The following is a 20,509-nucleotide window of genomic DNA, read 5'->3' as shown; positions in this document are numbered from 1 at the left end:
TGTTCTTACAGTTGTCTCACCTCGTGCATATTTGCTCTATTCATGTTTCCTCAATGTGCTTTATCTTGCATTCTAGACTTTACATTATATCTACTGTGAGAAATTGGTTGATTGGGGTGTGAGCTATGGTCAAGCAACAACCACAATATCCTTCAGAGTGAACCACAAAAGGTCACTAACTTAACTTATGCTTCATCCTGGGTAGCTGGCACAAATAGCAGTGAGGCTTAACTTAGAGGCAATATGAAAATATTTATGCAACACACAAATAGTAATAAAGCAACAACACAACACAAGTAAAGTCCCCAAAAAATTCTGAAAACTAGAGTACATTTTAATAAATTATTTGACACCAAAATGACAAAAATCCAATCAGTAGAACCAGAGTTATGAATTTCTAAAGTTTAAGGTTCAAAATAGTGCCTAAATCTGGTCACACGTGACCAGCTCAAAGTCGAAAGTTAATGCAGACCACGATAGAGCACGGTTCAGATATAAGAAATGGATTGGGCCCGGTCAGCACTTAGTTCTAATTTTAAAAGAAAAATGTCTAGGAAGGTGGATGTTCAGCAGGGCAAGGCTTGAGGAGTGTTCGAGAAGGGAGTGTCATTGTTTGATGGCCGTGAAACAAAGTTGCAGTGAAGACTTTCATCTTCTAACTTAGTCACCGAAATGGAAGGTGAAAACCTCCAGCGATTCAAAGCTGAGGGCTGTAGCTGGAGATAGTCCCATGAGGTCAGATACTCCTTTGTCGAAGGACCACTGAGATGGATTTGATTCAGCAGATAATATCATAGCAGGAGAAGCTGCAAAGTGAATACAGCTGGAGATGCACCTCTGGCAAATAGGCAAGCAGGTTGGTCCCAGTCTCCTCCTTGTTCTCATTGCATGTTTTGCCCAAATGTTGTCCTCATTTTTGAAAATGCCAATCTGGGCACCTATAGTACCTCAGCCAATGGTCCAGGGGTGGATGGAGACCTCTTGAGGGTTCAGGACTCACTCAGGCTGGGTCCAGGTGTGGGTTCAAGATGGTGAGAGCCTGTTATGTCTCTGTGGCTCTGAACAGGTCAGCAAACTAGCCTTTTGAATCACTTCTGGTAGTCCTGGGTTCAGGTATTGATACATGGCTCAACAGCAGGGCTGGCCTCTGAGGGTTCAAGCCAGGCTCCAGGCAGCAAAACAACCCTTCGAGGTACAGAAACTGTGGGGCAGAGTGCACACCAGAACACAGCAGCAGTCAGAGTCCTTCTGCAGGTCAAGTAGTGAACGGAAAAGTAAGGCTGAAAGTCCTATTTTTATACTTGGTGACCTTCCCCTGGATGGTGGGAGAAACTTCTGGAAAGGTTCTTTACAGTGCATGGAATTTCCTGTCTCCCCTGCCCTGGCTCCAAGCTGACTGCAGTGACAATACAGGACCATTAGGCCTATTGTGAGGAGATAGGACACAGCCAATTCAGGTGCAAGAGGGGCTTTGATCAGCTCTGCCCCCAACCCATTCTGCCAGTTGATGGCCTGTTGAGTCACACCTAATCCCATTATTGTATGACTATCAGCTATACCCGTAATGTGATCCAAGACAAGTTGCAGGCACAAAGGGATGAGGGGAGAGAGTTGCCAACTTCCTAAAAGTAGTAGTTTCAAAATTGTAACAAAAAATCCAACTTTACCATTAATGAGTGTTTATCATGACAATTCCACAGGTAACAAATATGACATATATCTATCTATCTATCTATCTATCTATCTATCTATATATATATAGAGGGCTACTTAGGTGGGTGGCACAATAAGTGCTGCAGGAGCACTAGTAGCGCTTAATTTACAGGCCCAGTATATATGGTATACCACTCTACAAGGTACTTACATGTAAATTAAATATGCCATTTAGGTATATGCCAATCAAATCATATTTACAGGAGTGAGCGCAAGCACATAAGCACTGGTTGGCGGTGGTAAAAATGCAGAGCCAAACACCCAGCAAAAATTGGAGCTAAGTAGGCAAAAAGTTTGGAAGAAGACCACCCTAAGGCTGACAGGTTTAACATCTACATTAAAGGCAAATGTATCCTACCGGTCCTACAAACCACAAGCTCTTGGCTGAAATTCAATAATTCTTTCTTCTCAATTTTGTTTCTTAAAGGTCATTTACACATTAACACCTATGATAAAATAGGCATACATGCATTTTTCAACGACTGCAACACTAGTACAAATTAGGGCCTAAGAGCTAATAGTGCCTTTCATTATCTTTACAAGGTGGTGTGTTTGTGAACGGTAATACCTTACGACTTTAAATATATCCATTAGTTTGTTATTTATGGAGAACTTTTACTATTGCTGTTAAAATCTATTTTCCTCTCATTATTGATTCATATGTTTTCCAAAAGGCTTAAGTACATTATTTTGTATACTATCTGCTACCAGAAAAAAATTATAATTACTCACATTTCATTTCTTTGACACAAGAATTTTATCAAAACAAAATATAAACACATGCAAAGATATACAGAAAATCTATTTTAAAAAACTACAAATATTTTTCTGTCTTCTGAAAAAAATACATTTTCACACCATTGATTATACCTTTGGAACTCTTCTGAAACACACATAACCTCCTACAGTATGCTATTACTGCTTGTATATTTGTCTGTTCTCTGCAAAATAAATATACTCTAAAAAGTATTTTTTTTTCTCACAGGGTGCCCGAAAGGTACTTATGGTCCATATTGTCAAAAAGTTTGCAAATGCATGAATGGAGCTCATTGTGATACAATGACAGGAACCTGTGATTGTCCTCCAGGATACATTGGTGCTGATTGCTCTAAAGGTAGGGCTTGGAGTTATTCTGAATATTTTTCTCTGTTATGCAAATTCGTTGTGTACAAAGCATATGCTATATACAGGACAACAGATAGTTAAATACCAATAATGTCATCATTTTTCACCAGATACGTTCAAGAGATTCAGTAGATTATGAGACTAGAAAGAGAGTAGTATGGACAGTCACTTACAAACCCAAGGGATAAAACATTGCTTTTCTGACACAAACCCATCTACAAATGCACATTACATTTATCCACATGCTTTCATTTTTACTTCCTGAACCCTGGACCAGTATAGCAGAGGATTAGAGGATCATCCATGGTGATCTTAAACCCATATGCTGCTCCCTTCATTTGGAACTGATTGTAAGGCTATATACCATATACAAACTACCTTGGTGTAGCCCTTCGGCACTATGCCGCAAAACCATAACACCAGGTATGATCCATTCCCTGAACAAAGGCATAAACCAGACCCTACTGACATGACATTGCCGCAAACCTACTCAGACTCTGTTTACACTGGAAACCTTAGAACAGTTTGGAAAGTCACCATTGACTACCTCAGCTTGCTGCAATGCCATTGCATTTCTAATGGCTGATTGTGCACTATGTAAGTGCGAAGTACACCAGTAACCAATAAGGAAAATATCACAATGAAATAGCTCATGTTAAATGACGACATATTCAAAATGGATGTAAAACTAAAACTAAAGGAATACACAACGAGTATACCTAAAGGTGAAAAATGTGATTTCAAAATGTAATGAATATTAAAAATCATTATGATTGCCACTAATGAGGATGACTTACCAAAATGTTTAACACACACAGAAAAGATGATGGGAGGGTACTTGCAGTAAGCCTAACCACTGGCAATCAGTAGGGTTGGCATTCCAACCCATCGTTCTTAAGCCAAAACAAAAATGTTACCTTAAAAATCAATTTAAAAAAACTAACAATAATAAATACATCCTATTGTCTTTCATCCTATGTAAACCTGCAAACAACCTAAGCTGCAAAATCTGTAGACCTGTGTTAGAAATGGGGTCTTTGGTTGACAGCCAGGTTTCCCCCCGTCCAAGCAAGGACCCTCACTCTAGTCAGGGTATGTCACACACAATCCAAATTATCCTGTGCCTCCCCTCTGGTAGCTTGGCTTTGAGGAGTCAGGCTTAACTTAGAAGGCAATGTGTAAAGTTTTTGTGCAATAAATCATACAATAACACAGTGGAGCAGTACAAAAAGATACCACACAGGTTTAGAAAAATATAAGATATTTATCTGATAAATAGAGTCTTTAGTTCTTAAAAAGAAATAAGTGTCTCTTGCAAGCACAAAGTACCTGATTGCATCTAAATTATCCACACGGGACTGCAGAGGAGGATATGCATGGAAAATGGTGAGGTGTGCGTCGGTTTCTCCGGGCGGACATAGACGATTCGTCAATGGTTTTCCACGAAGCAAGGGCTTTGCATTGATTTCCAGCACGCAGGCTTAGATCCTCTTTGGTTTGTGGGGTATTTAGACACCCCGGGGACGATGCAGTGAAATCCTGGACGTGCAGGAGGAAGTCACAGGAGCTGCGTCGATCCAGTGGGCGAGCGGTGAAGTTTCTGTTGCAAGGCAGGTGCTGCGTCGATTCCTCTCTGAAGTCGGGCTGCATTGTTCCGGCTCGGCGTTGCCTCGATCTGGTGGGCTGTGCGTCTAAGTTCCGGTTGCAACAGTGGCGCTGCGTCGATCTCCACACAGGAAGCCAGGCTGCGTCATTACGGTTCGGCAATGCTGTGATTTTCTCACCACAGGGCAGGCTGTGCATCGATTCCGGCAGGCTGTGCATCAATTTTCCCCACACAAGGAGTTGTTTGCAGAGATTAAGGGCCATATGTACTAACACTTTTTCCCATAGACACAGAATGGGTAAAAACCTTTGCTACATCTGGCCCTAAGTCTTTTTGGCCCTGAGACTTTAGGAAAAAGGAGGCAAGCTCAATCCAAGCCCTTGGAAAGTACTTCTCAACAGAGCCAGAGGGCAGCAAGACAGCAGGGCAACAGCAAGGCAGCAGTCCTTTACAGCAAAGTGGTCAGGTGAGTCCTTTGGGCAACCAGGCAGCTTCTCTTAGCAGGTTGCAGGTTCTTATGCAGAATTTTCTCTCCCAGGAAGTGTCTTGTCAAGAAGTGTCTGAGTTAGTTGGCAGGGTCAGGGACCCAGTTTAAATACCCAAATGTGCCTTTGAAGTGGGGGAAACTTCAAATAGTGGCTTAGAAGTGCACAAGGTCCCCTTTTAGTTCCAGCCTGTCTGCCAGGGTCCCAGTAGGAGGTTTGGCAGCCCATTGTGTGAGGACAGGCCCGGCCCAAGAAGACCTTTTCAGTATGCAGATATGTGCAGGTGTGACGGAGCATCCTGTGTTTGGGGTTATCTGAGTGAAATGCACAAGGGAGCTGTCAACTAACCCAGCCAGACGTGGATTGTAAGGCACAGAAGGATTTAAGTGCAGAGAAATGCTCACTTCCTAAAAGTGGCATTTCAAAAATAGTAATATTAAATCCAACTTCACCAGTCAGCAGGATTTTGTATTACCATTCTGGCCATACTAAATATGACCTTGTTACTCCTTTCAGATCAGAATCTACCACTCAAACAGTGTATGAGTGTAGCCCTAATGCTAGCCTATGAAAGGAGCAGGCCTCACAGCTGTGTAAAACGAATTTAGGAGTTTTACACTACTAGGACACATAGAACACACATGTTCATGTCCTGCCATTTACTTACATAGCACCCTCGCCCAAAGGGTTGCCCAGGGCCTACCTTAGGGGTGACTTATATGTAGAAAACGGGGAGTTTAAGACTTGGCAAGTAGTTTTAAATGCCAAATCGAATTGGCAGTGAAACTGCACACACAGGCCTTGCAATGGCAGGCCTGAGACATGGTTAAGGGGCTACTTATGTGGGTGGCACAATCAGTGCTGCAGGCCCACTAGTAGCATTTAATCTACAGGCCCTGGGCACATGTAGTGCACTTTACTAGGGACTTACATGTAAATTAAATAAGCCATAGGGTATGAGCCAATGTCACTGTGTTTTAAGGGAGAGAGCATATGCACTTTAGCACTGGTTAGCAGTGGTAAAGTGTGCAGAGTCCTAAAACCAGCAAAACAGTGTCAAAAAGTGGAGGGAGGAAGGCAAAAAGTTGAGGGTGACCACCCTAAGGCTGTCAGGGATAACAACCTGCATCCAAAAACCTCTCAGTGCAGGATCCCAAGATACTCACCTATCAAGGAAGTTATTCTCTTCCACAAAACGTAATCTATAAATTGGCACACAGGCATCAAATATTATTGTGTCCCTGAAACAAAATTGATAAAGTCAAAGACCCTCAAACAAGTGTTTTTTCCTCAACCTTAACTGACAAAGGCATGTAATCCTCAAGACAGAAAACAAACGGAGGCTCTCTAAACCAAGCATCCTCATCTCTAAACTGATATTGCTGAGGAAAGATTAAAATCAAAGTATCCTTTTGGCCAAATCCAATTACCTTCAATGCCAAATGCTTTCTTATCATGCTCACTTGCTCAACTTCACAGAAAATGTTGATACGTTCAATCACAAACAAATGCTGTCCTTCCTTGATCAATGTTGCGGAATTTAACGATCTGCCCTAAAGTGGTCTGAATTTGGTTTGAATCTGTACTGAAGTGGTTTGAACTTCCTTACCCTTAATCATGGCTTAATTTGTAACTAATTAGTGCTCCAACTTTCCCATTAGGACTCAAATTCTTATTTTTGTATGTTTTTGTTTGAGCATGAAAAAATATTTAATAATTTGTGTATTTGTTTGATGTATAATAGTTTTGACTATTTAATTGATGTTCACATTGTAGAATTTGTTTAGGCCAGGGTCCTTCTCCCTTGGCCCTTCTCAACCTCCCCCTTTCCTTGCTCTGGCCTTTCTCTTTCCTTTTCTCTCATGACTCCTTCCCATTCCCCTTTCCTCAATTTCTTTTCCCACCACTTTTTAAACTCATACCCCCCTTCATACTTTGCGAAAGAATAGTTGCAGGAGCCCAAGGTTTTGATCAGATGCAAACATCCGGTGCTATTGAATGTTGGTGGCTGAACTCCAAAATGCATGGTCTTGATTGCAGCTTGTGCCTCTTTAGCCCACCACAAACACTCCCTGCCTCTTTACTTTAATTTTGCATGTTGTTGTCTGCTTCTTTTACATCTCTGTCTTCCTTTTTCATGTTGCCTTTTGTGTTCTTCTCTCCCTTGCCCTGGATCAAAGTTTGTTAAGGAAAAGTTTGGTCTGTCTCCAGAAATGAGTGCAAAGGGGTACCACTTGCAACAACTGGCTAAAATAAAGTACTGCTTCTCCCTTTCCCTTCCCACATCTGAAATTATGAATAACATCTGAATATGATTTGACAACATTTTCCCACCAACAAATGCAGCTTCTTAGATCTGCAAATATGAGAAATCTATTTTTACATATGTAACTGGAGGTTTCTGAAAAAGAGTACAGGGAACAAACAATACAAAACATTTACTTTTGTCTATGTCAATTTAACAAGAAATTACAAGACAATACTGCGGTCGTTCCTACTTTGAAGGTCATCTCGATTTGGCTGATAACAAGAGCCACAAGAAGAATCTGGATTACAGGTAACCCTGAAAAACCACAGTCACAATATACTGTCAGCAGACATTTGACCTTCTAAATGTAGAAGAAATGCTTAGGCTAGAAATGGTCCTAAAATGAGGAATGACTGCTGTACCATTGCAAAGAAACACTGATTACCACCGTAAGGGCCTCATGTACAACCTTTTGGCACAAGACAGCACCGCAAGCCTGCCTTGTGCCAAAAGAAAATCATTGGAATGGCCTATATCTACAAGATTCGGGACATGTCTGTCCATGTCCCCTACACTGGGGCACCAGTTGCTGCCATGCACTAATGCAGGCACCCTTGCACAATTGTGCAAGGGTGGCTATATTACAGGGATCATTGTTTTTATTCAGGAAGGGACACCTCCCTGTACTAAAACAATCAGCAGAGGCGTTTCCTACTTCTATGTGTGCTGCAAAATGCAGCACACATAGAAAGAGGAAAAAAGGTGAGAAATAATGTAATTCCTCCCATTTCCATCACCCTAACGCCACGCCTGGGAGGCATAGGCTTTTGACACATTCCCAGGTTTTCAAAACCTTGTAAATTTGATAATGCATCAATCCATGGGTGTTACATGGGAATACCCACTTCAACACCATGGAACACCTCCCTGACACAAAGTAAGGCAATGTAGTGACTTGCCTCCGTTGCCTCACTCCATGTATACAAGGGCATGTAAAGCCATGCAAAGTGGCTTTGCATGGCCTTGAAGATACGGGTAAGCAACCTGCACCGCCGGTGTGCCACAAAAATTGATCCACCAGCAGAGCATGCCGCTTGTAAATAAGTCCCTAATTCCCCAGCCCGCCGGTGTGCCACAAAAATTGATCCACCAGCAGAGCATGCATCTTGTAAATAAGCCCCTAATTCCCCAGACCCTCAGGCCTCACCTTGGAATACCTCAGGATTCCTGCACCTTAGAATTACCAGTCCTAATGGCATCAGTAATTTTATGTACGGGAATAGCAATATGGTATTTTTAAATCCCTACAAATGAGGGCCTGCAGTATATATGCCGACTGGGAGATGAAGTTATTCACTCCTGTTAATGCGTCAAAAACAGATATCAGTTTAGAACCTCAACTTGATCAATTACAAATCTTTTTCATTTTTTGTGAGCGTACACGTTTAGAAATCTGTCGTATCTACATTGCTAAGAAATTAAAGCCATGAAAAGCACATAGTGCATCACTTCATTGATTTCATAACTGATTTCCTTTCATTTTGAGTGGACACAGAGGACAATATGGTTATGTAAACCTCAAAAGATTGAAAACTAGTGTTTAGAATTAAGAGAATATGAGTCTTTCTCTGATACAAGATAAACTGACAGTCACAACATCGTTATCTCTGCAGTTTGTCCTCAAGGTCGCTATGGGAAGGATTGTGTTCTGGTGTGCTCCTGTAGTAAAGGACAATGTGATCCAGAAACGGGTGCTTGCAACTGCTCAGCTGGCTACATGGGACAAAGCTGTGATCAAGGTGAGACGATACAATAAAATATACATTGTCTGCACACCTACAATTATCCTATTGCATCCACATGCAAATATCCCTCACTGACTACTGGATGCAAACATTCCATTGATCATCTACATATGTGTAGCTTCAGATTACGTCGGACCTTCATTCTGAGGTAAAATCCCTAAATTTAGTGCAGAATTATGAAATAATCATGGCTAATGTGTCCAAAGTTTATATAGATCGGAGAGAAGAAGAAGAGAACAGAGTTCAGGGTAAAAGTAGAAATAAAAATATTCAAGACAGACTAAATGACAGATTTAATTGATTGAGAAATACAAATAAGACGCATAGGGAAAGAGTAAGAAATCCTAGACATCACAGTAAGAGAGATGACAAAAAGCCTCCATGATGTTTGAAGGTAAAAGATGGAAATTATCATAAGAAGAGGGAGCAAAAGCAAGTGTCCTAATAGATGGAAAACGTATGGTAAGTTTTATGGAAAGAGAGAAGAACTTGCAGAAAAACATGTATTAAGCACATTGAAAGTTATAAAGTTAGATATGGATTGGGTGAGAAACGAGAAAAAGTATGAGAAAAGCAGCAAGACATCTTGCATGACACAAACTCCGTACACATTTTGAATCAGGAAAGGGAGTGAAGTGGGAGAGTGAGGAAATGGTAAAACCTAAACATGAGATATAGGTGGCTGGGGGAATAATTCTCAACCGAGAGAATGTCAGGGAGTCTGCCTTGAAAAGAAAATGTCTTTAGCTAGACATAATATGTATGACCAGTCTCCTATGAGAACTTTTCTGCTCAAACCAGTGCCTTCTGGGAAAATAATCTGTGAAATTGTACAACCCGAATCTTTGCTGAAAATTTGAGATTTTTATGTAACCTGAAACATTCTGCAAATATTACAAGAGTAACAGAAGTTTCACACGGTCCTTTTGAATTGGCAAAGTGTAGTTGGGCAATAAGAGGAGTATAAAGAAGGGAAAAAAGAGAAGGTTATGGTCAGCATTAACATAGACACAGTAAATAGGTCACAAAAGCAGAGTGATAATGAATAAATGGACCAGGATTAAAGCCAGACGAGTGAGAAGAGGTAGTAATTAATCAAATAATTGAATATATTTTTATAATATGAAGGGAAGGAGATCAAGAATAGGAAGACCAAACATAGTGCTTGAACCCACCTAGGAGAAAAATAGGACGTACATTAATAAGGAACAGATTGCTAAAGAGTCCAGGTGAATAAGGACGCAACAAAGTGACCCGAGAGGAGAGAATATGGGAGAAAAGTGATATCATAACTTTTCTGAAGGTACTGAAATGATATTGAAAGAAAGAAATCTCAGGAAGGGTGTGGTCAACACAAAGTTCAATAACAATAAAGAGGTGTTCTTATCACAGTCGCTGTTCTTAAACTTCCACGCAGCCTTCACCCTTGATGGCCTTTCGTATTGTGTATTTGTGCGTTGACTACAAGACCATTACATGTGCCCAATTAATATATGTCAAATTAACATTGCACAAGGCCTTCACAAATTATGCTCTTTTTTGCTGGCTGCAACAGGCCCTGCAGCAACTTCATTCCCACCATCACCAGCTGAAGATGGGATTTGACCATGTGGAACAGGAGCTGGACACAAGACCTGGTTGTTGACAATCTCCTTTTTTCCAGGTTCTGAACTTCTGCAGTCAGAAAAAAAAAAATTAAAATATATATATTTTTATAATTTGATTATCTTCTCGTGAACTTGTGGATTGATGGACCAGGGTCCACAAATCCAGTACAAAATGTCAACTTACAGGACCTGAAAATCTGTAGGTTGAGACAAATGGTGACTTTGGTTTGTGTCTCTCTGACTGGTATCCCTGTGCCTCACAACAACCCTCTTCTCATCGGTGTTTTCATTTGAGTAAGAGAACTATTTCATCAATGTTGCCAATTGAGTTTTCGTAAGTGTGACGTGTGGGGTCATGAGCAAGGCATGATGGTGACCTCGGTTATGAATTCTAACCATAAATGGTGATTTGTAGTGTATTTCAAATAAAAAATTCACAACCAATGCTCCAGTTTAACATTTTTTTTCAGTAACTGCATGTAGATTTTAAAAATATATGCTATTCTTTTGTGCAATTTTAACCATAACTTATTTTTAACAACTTTATATCAGTGATTTTTTTTTATTTTTATATATTGCATGCACCTGACATGTTTGAATCATGTAATCCACATAAACTTCTGCCATGAGCAATAGAGGTTCAGACTTCAGCTATTCCCTGAGCTAACCTTCCACATGGCCAATGCCTAACACCGTTGGCTTTTTTGTAGTAGGAGTTGACTACAGATGGAAGCCTGTAGTCAGGCTCTACACTCCTCACCCTCTACACAATTATTTGTGCCCACTCTCGCTGGGCACAACTTTTGGCTATGTGCAGCAGGACACGTCTATCCATAAGTCTCCAGTATCTGCCATGGTATATGTTTACATAGGTTTACATTGAAGGTCTCTTCTAAATATGGGACACTAGATGACATTGTTCTACTGTTCACTTTGCTTCATTGAGGAAACCTACCCTGCTGTGTATCCTAATTCTTATCTTCAGTACTCTTAATAGTTGGTGTTGACAACCTCCTGTGTTATGCCTATTTATTCAGGTTTACTGTACTCTTTCATTACATACTGTTGGATTCTTCTCTGCATGATGGGTGATGAGCAGTTCATGTTTGAGCTCCAAAAGGACTCCATAAAAGTGTCACTAGTTGCTAGAGTGGAATGGAATGAAGGCTTGGTTTAGAATGTTGAGTTTGCAGTTACAGCTAGAAGAGTAAAGACCTGTAATATTCAGACCCACGTGTGGCATAGTCATTGGAAGGTTTCATGGCTGGGGCGGACATTACATGTAGCAATATCTGTGTTTCCATTTGCACATGCCATGGTGCACCTATCCCTATGACATAGGGGCAGAGTAGTGCCTGACAGTCAGTCATTTTCTTTACAAGAGAGTGACAGTTCCTGCACAGTTAAAGGTTGCAGTTTTGTCTTCATCATAAATGCGTACTAGTGGAATATCTTGTCTTGAATTCTTCGTTGGCCGGCTACCTTAGGCGAATCTACAGGGTATTTTGAGTTTTACGCAATTGGTTTATAGGTTTGGCTTTAGCCGCTCAAATTCTTTGCCAAGAAAAATTTACAAGCAACATCCTCACCAAATATTTTGTTTCTGACAGAAAAAAAGTAATACTGGGCTCTATGCAATCTAAAAATAAACATGTTTTCTGTTTAAATAATCATCTTAATTAATGTTGTGCTAAAGGAATAAAAAATGTAAATGCAGGTCATCTTTTCTTCCTAATTATCATCTTCAGTAGAAGACATGTGCCCCACTGTATTCCCTCTGGTACTCACAGTAAATAAAAATCTTACTTACAATTGATATGGATCCTCACCTTCATTTTGGTGCATGGAAATTGGCATTAGGAGAATGGTCTCTGTCTGAAGCATATATGAGGCTTCATGGTTTAGTCTGGCAGTGTGGGTGCCAATATACAGTCATAATTGATAAAGCAAAAACATCCAGACACAAATGAATAAATGCAGTAATGACAATTCTGAAAAAAATTGAAAGTTATTATTTTTTAACTAAAATTGTAGAAATTGAAATTGAAAATGAACATTAGGCTTATAGCATGACCTGATGGTTAGCATTCGGATTATTGTAGGGTGGTCACAGTTTTAGGGTCAGTTTTCATATCTGCATTAGGAGTAGGGTTAGGTTTAGGATTAAGCATGAGTTTTCTTAAATTACTGTATTTTATTCTTAATATTTCTTAATTTATTGTTAAGTATTAAATTGTATTGCATTTTTCCAATGCAGTTGTTTTTATCCATTCTAGTCTTTATGACCTACAAATGGATGTGACATTTGGTAGAACCAGTTGATGAACAGTTTACAGATATGTACTTCCACCAATGACCTGGAATGTCCATGTGAGCAACGGTACAGCACAGTAGTGCCTACTGTCTAAGAGATCCACATTCTGGGCGTGGTCTTCAAACCTGCTATGGAGCATCAATGCATCAATGTATTACTCTTTGGTGGCAAAAGGTCGAAATAAAGAGGATTAACAATAGTAGTTAAAAGGGTATGATGATCAATTGAGGAAATTGTTGAGATTATCATAGCTTCTACTGATGATAGAAGCCCCTCTCTGATTTCTACGAAAAACACTACTCTACACCTTCGCCCATTGGATAGAGGCTGAATATAATAGCAGTGCTTTTCTTAAAAGGAGCCACACATAGAAGTTTTGAGGCATGTTTTTAGGAGTACGCATGCTGGTTAACATAGGCATACAGGAATAGCCTGGTCTGGTTACAGGAAAGGCATTGTGGAGCCTTCATTTACCGGTATAAAAACTAGGAACTGTCATACTTGGAAGATGGTCAAATTGGAAGCTTTGTTGTAATGGTGGAAGGCATTAGTATTTCTCTGTACATCTTTTTGGGTAGAAAGACAGGCACTGCTAGAGGTCAAGTAGCAATTATAATGTTGGGTAAATAGAGGCACGTTGGACCGGAGAAGGTAATACCTTCCTCTGTGAGTTTTTCAACTCAGACTGTATTGTTCAATTTTCCTGCAAATCAGACCAAAACAGTGGTACCATGGCAGGCTACAGGTTATAGGGGATACACTCTTATGCAGAATATCAATCAACTGACGTAATGAACAGTAAACTGGCACATTTATTATTCAGAAAGAATGCTAAATCTTTTGGGGAGAAATACAACAGTGAAATTGGCTGTCTTGAACCTCCGAGGATTACATTGAAGGGAATGGATAATTGACTCTCTCTTGGTGCTGGATAACAGGTGTTTACTATTATGTGCCTCAGTGGTGCTCATTTATTCAAGCTTGGAAGGATGAAAGGCTGAGTCAACCCACTGGGACTTGAACCTATTTCCATGGGGTCAAACAGAGATCTCTGGAGTGGAAGCAGTAGTCCACTGCACTAACAGGCAATCCTTCTTCAAGCAGTTCCCTTTTCCACGCATCACAAAATCTCAAGATCCTGTGCAGGTCACAATCAAGAAGTCTATGAAAATTTACCCATTTGAGTTTCTGAGCTTTGAAGAGGTACTTTTTCACCTGATTTAAGGTCTGGCGATCTTTACCCTGTCAATCATTGTGGCAGAGGACATTACGTCTGGCAATCTGATGGACAGAGGACCACCATATGTAGAGATCACAGCATGTTCAGAGGAACATCCGTCATATCGATTCCTCTAATGTTACCAAGCATTTTGTGTACAGCCACTAGTTTTGGCAGCAGGACACCAAGCTTTTTTCAAAAACAAACTCCCAACGTCGATGTTTCTTATTAAAAAAACAGATAACTAATGACCCTCACACGCAGAGTGTTATGTTTCATGGGTGTGGGTGTAATTATTGTATTTTTTCTGTTCATCACTGCCAGGTTTTCCCGGTTATGGGATCTGAGCATAATATTAATCCAAGGACTCTTCAAAAATGTGCCTTCAGAGTTACTGCCACTTTGTGACTGGTTGATCCCAGTTGATACACCTAAAGAAGCCCATCTCTGTATAGAGCTTCACCTTTCTGTACAACTGTGTCATTAAAATTTTATTTTACTGGTCCTTTCTATGCTCTCCACCATGCCTTAGTACCTTAACCTTCTGAGTCACAGCGTATGTCAGACTGATAGTTTTATGCTAGGCTGTACCAGTGGGCTGACTGTCTACAGGAATTTATTATGTCACCTTTCAGTTTTGTGTCATTGTAGATATGAAACGTTTCTTGATTGGTCCTATTTATTCAGACCCATGCACCACTCTTTTTGCCTGCTATTTCTGATTGTACCTCTATGTGACAGGAAACGTATCAGCTCATTTGTGATGTCTACTAACTGATACATATTAGGATCCATTTTCTCAAAGCAAGGAACAGAGCATTAACACTTGTATTTCTGTTTCCGAAGCTTACTGTACATTAGTTAAAATAATCTTAGCTTGTTAAACTGATTAAACTGTTCAGAAAAGATGTTTCTACATTTTTACATTACATGTATTTGTAGTCATGTGTTGACTTAATTTTCTGGATCATAGCTTGCCCGAGGAGCCAATATGGTCACAATTGCCAGGGCACCTGTGCTTGTGAACACGGTGCTGTCTGTGAACCAGAAGATGGATCTTGTACTTGTGGACTGGGCTGGACAGGACGCCATTGTGAAAAAGGTACTATGGGCCATATGTACGAACACATTTTCCCATTGACACAGAATGGGAAAGACCCTTTGCTACATCTGGCCCTATGTCTGCTTATCACTTCATTACATGCTGAGGCAAGCAGTGCATTTATGCTTTGGAGAACAAGAGCACACCACAAGCTATCATACAACCTTTGTAACATTGTATGAGTAAGTTCAAAGTAAAAGTGCATAAATCTAAAGAGCACACCACAAGCTATCATACAACCCTTGTAACATTGTACGAGTAAGTTAAAAGTAAAAGCGCATAAATCTAAAGCGCACACCACAAGCTATCATACAACCCTTGTAACATTGTACAAGTAAGTTCAAAGTAAAAGCGCATAAATTTAAAGAGCACACCACAAGCTATCATACAACCCTTGTAACATTGTACGAGTAAGTTCAAAGTAAAAGCGCATAAATCTAAAGAGCACACAACAAGCTATCATACAACCCTTGTAACATTGTATGAGTAAGTTCAAAGTAAAAGTGCATAAAGAGCACACCACAAGCTATCATACAACCCTTGTAACATTCTATGAGTAAGTTCAAAGTAAAAGTGCATAAATCTAAAGAGCACACCACAAGCTATCATACAACCCTTGTAACATTTTATGAGTAAGTTCAAAGTAAAAGTGCATACATCTAAAGAGCACACCACAAGCTATCATACAACCCTTGTAACATTGTATGAGTAAGTTCAAAGTAAAAGTGCATAAATCAAAAGAGCACACCACAAGCTATCATACAACCCTTGTAACATTGTATGAGTACGTTCAAAGTAAGAGTGCATAAATCTAAAGAGCACAACACAAGCTATCATACAACCCTTGTAACATCGTACGAGTAAGTTCAAAGCAAAAGCGCATAAATCTAAAGAGCACACCACAAGCTATCATACAACCCTTGTAACATTGTACGAGTAAGTTCACAGTAAAAGTGCATAAAGAGCACACCACAAGCTATCATACCACCCTTGTAACATTGTATGAGTAAGTTCAAAGTAAAAGTGCATAAATCTAAAGAGCACACCACAAGCTATCATACAACCCTTGTAACATTGTATGAGTAAGTTCAAAGTAAAAGTGCATAAATCTAAATGGGTGAAACAAAACATTTTTTTAAAGATCTTTAGCCTTATCACGCAATTTTACGGTGTCTAAGATAATCCAAATACCCAGGGACAGACACTCTAAAGCAAGCAAATAGGTTCTTCAAGTATATCCTATGTATTCATCAGCATGCAATTTTGAAATGTACTACCTATATTCGTCAGATTGTATGGTTCTACTTAGGACATAGAAGTTCATTGCAGCGTATAATAGTAGAAGTAAACTAAACACTGAATAATTCAATTGAGTTCAATAAGATATTCAACTGATCGTAAGGAGGTGACAACACTTTGAGGGCCAATGCCTTCCAGTTCTTCCAAAGTGATGAACTTCATACATTAAAAACCACAAGGTTTGTTTGATTTATTTAGGTGGATAATAGCAAGTTGGGACGAAAAGGCTCGGTGTAGAAAAAATAGTACTTCTCACAGTGGCATGGCAAGGGTGCCAGGGACCCCAATGCAAGAAAATGGGCCCTTCACCTGGTTTGGCTGCTAATGGCCCTGGGCCCTGGTGTCACTGCATCTGCTGCACCATTAATAGCTACGTCCCTGATATATCAGAGCCCTAGCATTTCTTATCAAATGAGAAAATGGACAATGAACATACATTACAGATGGAGAATAACATAGTCATTTGGAAGTAAGAAGCAAACAGCAGAAAGAGGATTTATTTATAATGTAAAAATATTGCAAAGGCACCTATCGGTCGTGGAGGCTGGCAGCATAGGAGTCAAATGGTTCATTAGCTGAGCACATTAAAAATATTATTTCAGCCACTTAAGTCAGTGATCTTCTAAACAAGATTTTACACAAAATCTCCTTTTATCATTCCTTCAATGCTAATAAGATAAAGGTGCCTTTGTATACTGTTTTCAATACAGACTCCGATAAATATGACCATAGTGGCACAGAAATGGCTGCATTTTCAATCCACTAACTTCAAACTCTATATCAGGGCATGTGTGGTTTGTCTATGATGTTACTTATGTTTAATCTAAATGTTTCACAAAAAGAAGGATTAACAATGTCATTTCTGTATTTGCAGAGTGTGCCCCTGGCCATTATGGCGCTAATTGCCATTTACTGTGTTCCTGTCTGAACAATGGGACCTGCGATAGAGTTACTGGCTGCTGCAGATGTCCACAAGGGTATTATGGACACTCCTGCGAACACAGTAAGCTTAAGGCTAAGAAGAGGTTTCTAAATGTCATCAGAACCCCAGAATAGCATTATAGGACCATAATTCACCTTACCCCTTATATATTTTTTGTATGTAGAGCTCTAGAGTTTCAAAAATCCATGTATGATTCACCCACTCCCATGGTTTTTTGGTTTGCATTCCGGAACTTGAACTTCTCTTCATTCCCGATAATATCAGGACTACAAGTCCTGGAATGCAAATTAAAAACCTGGGTTGGACAACATACTCACAGATGGACTTGGGAAACATGAGCCCTCCATGTATGACATATGAAAATGGTTTACTTTCCCATTTTATAAATCTTTATCACAAGAAGTGAGACTGTATTCTAAGTTATTTACTCATTTCACAAGGAGTAGTAGAAGGCATTATTGGTATGTGATTCACAACATCCCAGCATTTACTTTTAGGTCTCATTCACAGACAGCTTTTAGTGAGCAATATCAATATTTACTGTGGGCTTTGGTCTAGCCAATGATGCCGTTTGCTGGGTTTCTTGCTTCTCTCCGTTCTCATCTTGTGTTTGCCTTTCTCTGGAGCACAGTTTCTTTACCATCCTCTTGATTGCCAACCTGTATCCTTCTACTACTCACATTCAGGGAATTACTTTTTTTCTTATTCAAGATTCTGCAGCAAACCTGATTTAAGTTTCCCTATCAAACAATTAGAGGCTGCCTTGGGCATGTTTGGCATGTTTGCATTTAAAATGGACTAAAGTATTTTATGACCAAAGAAGAACAACTAAAATTACATGGTGGTAAAAACCCTGTTTATTAGTTGAGAGGGGTAGAAGCACCACTCAAATGTTAACTAAATAAACATATCATTAACCCTCTGGTAGCTTGGCACAAAGCAGTCAGGCTTAACTTAGAGACAATTTGTAAAGTATTTGTGCAGCACTCAAACAGCAGTAAAAACACAACACAAGAAGGATCTCAACTAATTTATTAAAATAGAGTAGTTTTTAATTAATAAAATGACACCAAAATGATCAAAATCGGATGCCAGCCAAGTGTCCAGGATCGAGGGACACCTTTTGGGGATCAGGACTCAATCCAGCCTGTTTGGATGGCTGGGCAGATGGCTTAGGCAGGTCCAGTTGGTGATGGTCATGTTTGCTGTTGAAGTGCAGGCTTCTATAAGATTTTTGTGTCCCTTTACCTCAAACAGGAGGTCAGCCAACAGATATTTAGCATCGCTCTTGGTAGCTGGAATTGAGGCAAGCACATTTAATCTTCCTTTCTCAGACAGCAAGGCAGGCCTTAAAGCAGCAGGGCAGTTCTTCTGGTAGCTGGGCAGCCATTCTCTGAATCTTTCAGAGGTGTAGGAAAGGTCTGAGAAGATATTCTTAAGGTTCTATTTTTCTGCCTGGGGTCCAGCCTTTGTGGGCAGAATTCCCTAACCTTCCCCCAAACTGATTCTGGTCAGTTCTTCCCCCTTCTCAAGCCTTGGCTCTAAATTATCTAGGGTGACAAGGGGAAGGTCAGGCCTGGTGTCAGGTTCCTTTGTGTGTTCTGCAGGCAGGACCCTTTGAAATGTAATCAGGGCAGGATACAGCTCCTCTCCAGCCATCCTGCCAGGAAATCCCTCCCATCACTCCTTAGGCTTCCTTTGTCTCAATTTCTGGAAGGACTACACAACACACAACAGGCGATTCATTCATAATCATGTGATGTAGGACACCTGCATAAAGGCACAAGTGGTTTTGGCAGAAAAGTGCCAACTTTCTTAAAGTGGCATTTTCAGAATAGTAACTTACATTCTGACTTTACCTTAAAAGAGTATATTAGATTACAGTTCATCTCATTGTAAACATCATTCTTCTATCTGATCCCAATCTGAATCTGCCACTTACTAAACGTACTAAGTTAACCAAGTTTTCACCCATGGGAGAGAGGTCTTGCAACAGTGAAACAATGAAGTTAGGAGTTTTCCACTATTAGGACATGTAAAACTTATACACAAGTCTTACTATTTAAATACCTTGCAACCTTGGCAGGTCAAAATAACATTTCAAAGCTTCACTACAGGCTGCAGTGGCAACCCTGAGCCATGTTTTAAAAGGCTGCCTTAGTGGATGGCACAATGAGTGCTGCAGCCCACTAGTAGAATTTAATTTACAGGCCCTGGTTACTTGTAGAACCATATACTACTAAAATCAATGTACCTATCAGTTATAGGCTAATTTTACCATATTTTAAAATAGAGAGACAAGCATTTTGCCACTAGTTAATAGGGGAAAAGTGCACAGTCATAAACACCAACAAAAACAAGTAGGGAAAGCAAAGATCTGGCAAGACACTGCAGAATGAGCAGGACCAAAAAACACCCAACAAAACATCAACTAACTATATATATTCAAATATAGAGTGAAGTTTTCAGACACACAAAACTAATACCTATGTTAGAATGAAGTGAAGTAGACTGAAGGAAGATATCACTATTTGAGGGTAAACTACCAAAAAGAACAGACTCATTAAAAAATGCCTGAAACAGGACAATAACAATTTTAATGTCACAGATAAGAATCAGCAGCAAATTAGTAGGTTCAACTGATAAACTTATGAATTCTTCAAACTGTGTCAAAGTGTTTCCACACCTCTTATATTGTCCAAAGGCATGATGATGTCTTCTCCTGAGACTCAAATGGAATATCAGCACCGGAAACCATTTGTATAACTTATTTGCTACTTGTATTGTAATTTTCTCCCTCCCTCGTGCCCAATGAATGACATCAAGCACGACTAATCAGTGTTTTCAGAAATGATCTGAAGGTACCACCAAACAGTGACCTACTATTATCAATGCCATAGCAAAACACTGCTTCTGTTTCAGTAACAAGGACCTTGGTGTATGCATTCTGTTTTTTACATTACATTTTCAAACACCTTGCACCAAAAATAATATACCACAACTCAAACTATTCTCTTCAGAAGGTAAATAGTTAGACGTTCCT

The 20,509-nt window shown here is 39.8% G+C and overlaps 1 protein-coding gene across 1 annotated transcript in view; it reads left to right on the top strand.

Moving 5' to 3' along the window:
* LOC138265069 (multiple epidermal growth factor-like domains protein 6) overlaps window positions 1–20,509 on the top strand; it is a 768,694-nt gene that overhangs the window by 737,037 nt on the left and 11,148 nt on the right. The window contains exons 24-27 of the mRNA XM_069212617.1: window positions 2,699–2,827; window positions 8,851–8,976; window positions 15,096–15,224; window positions 17,398–17,526. Coding sequence (XP_069068718.1) covers window positions 2,699–2,827; window positions 8,851–8,976; window positions 15,096–15,224; window positions 17,398–17,526 — 513 coding nt within the window. The remainder of the gene's footprint in view (window positions 1–2,698; window positions 2,828–8,850; window positions 8,977–15,095; window positions 15,225–17,397; window positions 17,527–20,509) is intronic.

This window comes from Pleurodeles waltl, chromosome 11 (genome assembly GCF_031143425.1).
Source record: "Pleurodeles waltl isolate 20211129_DDA chromosome 11, aPleWal1.hap1.20221129, whole genome shotgun sequence".
NCBI lineage: Eukaryota > Metazoa > Chordata > Amphibia > Caudata > Salamandridae > Pleurodeles > Pleurodeles waltl.
Note: the sequence above shows the minus strand (reverse complement) of the source record. Positions and strands in the feature narration are given on the sequence as shown.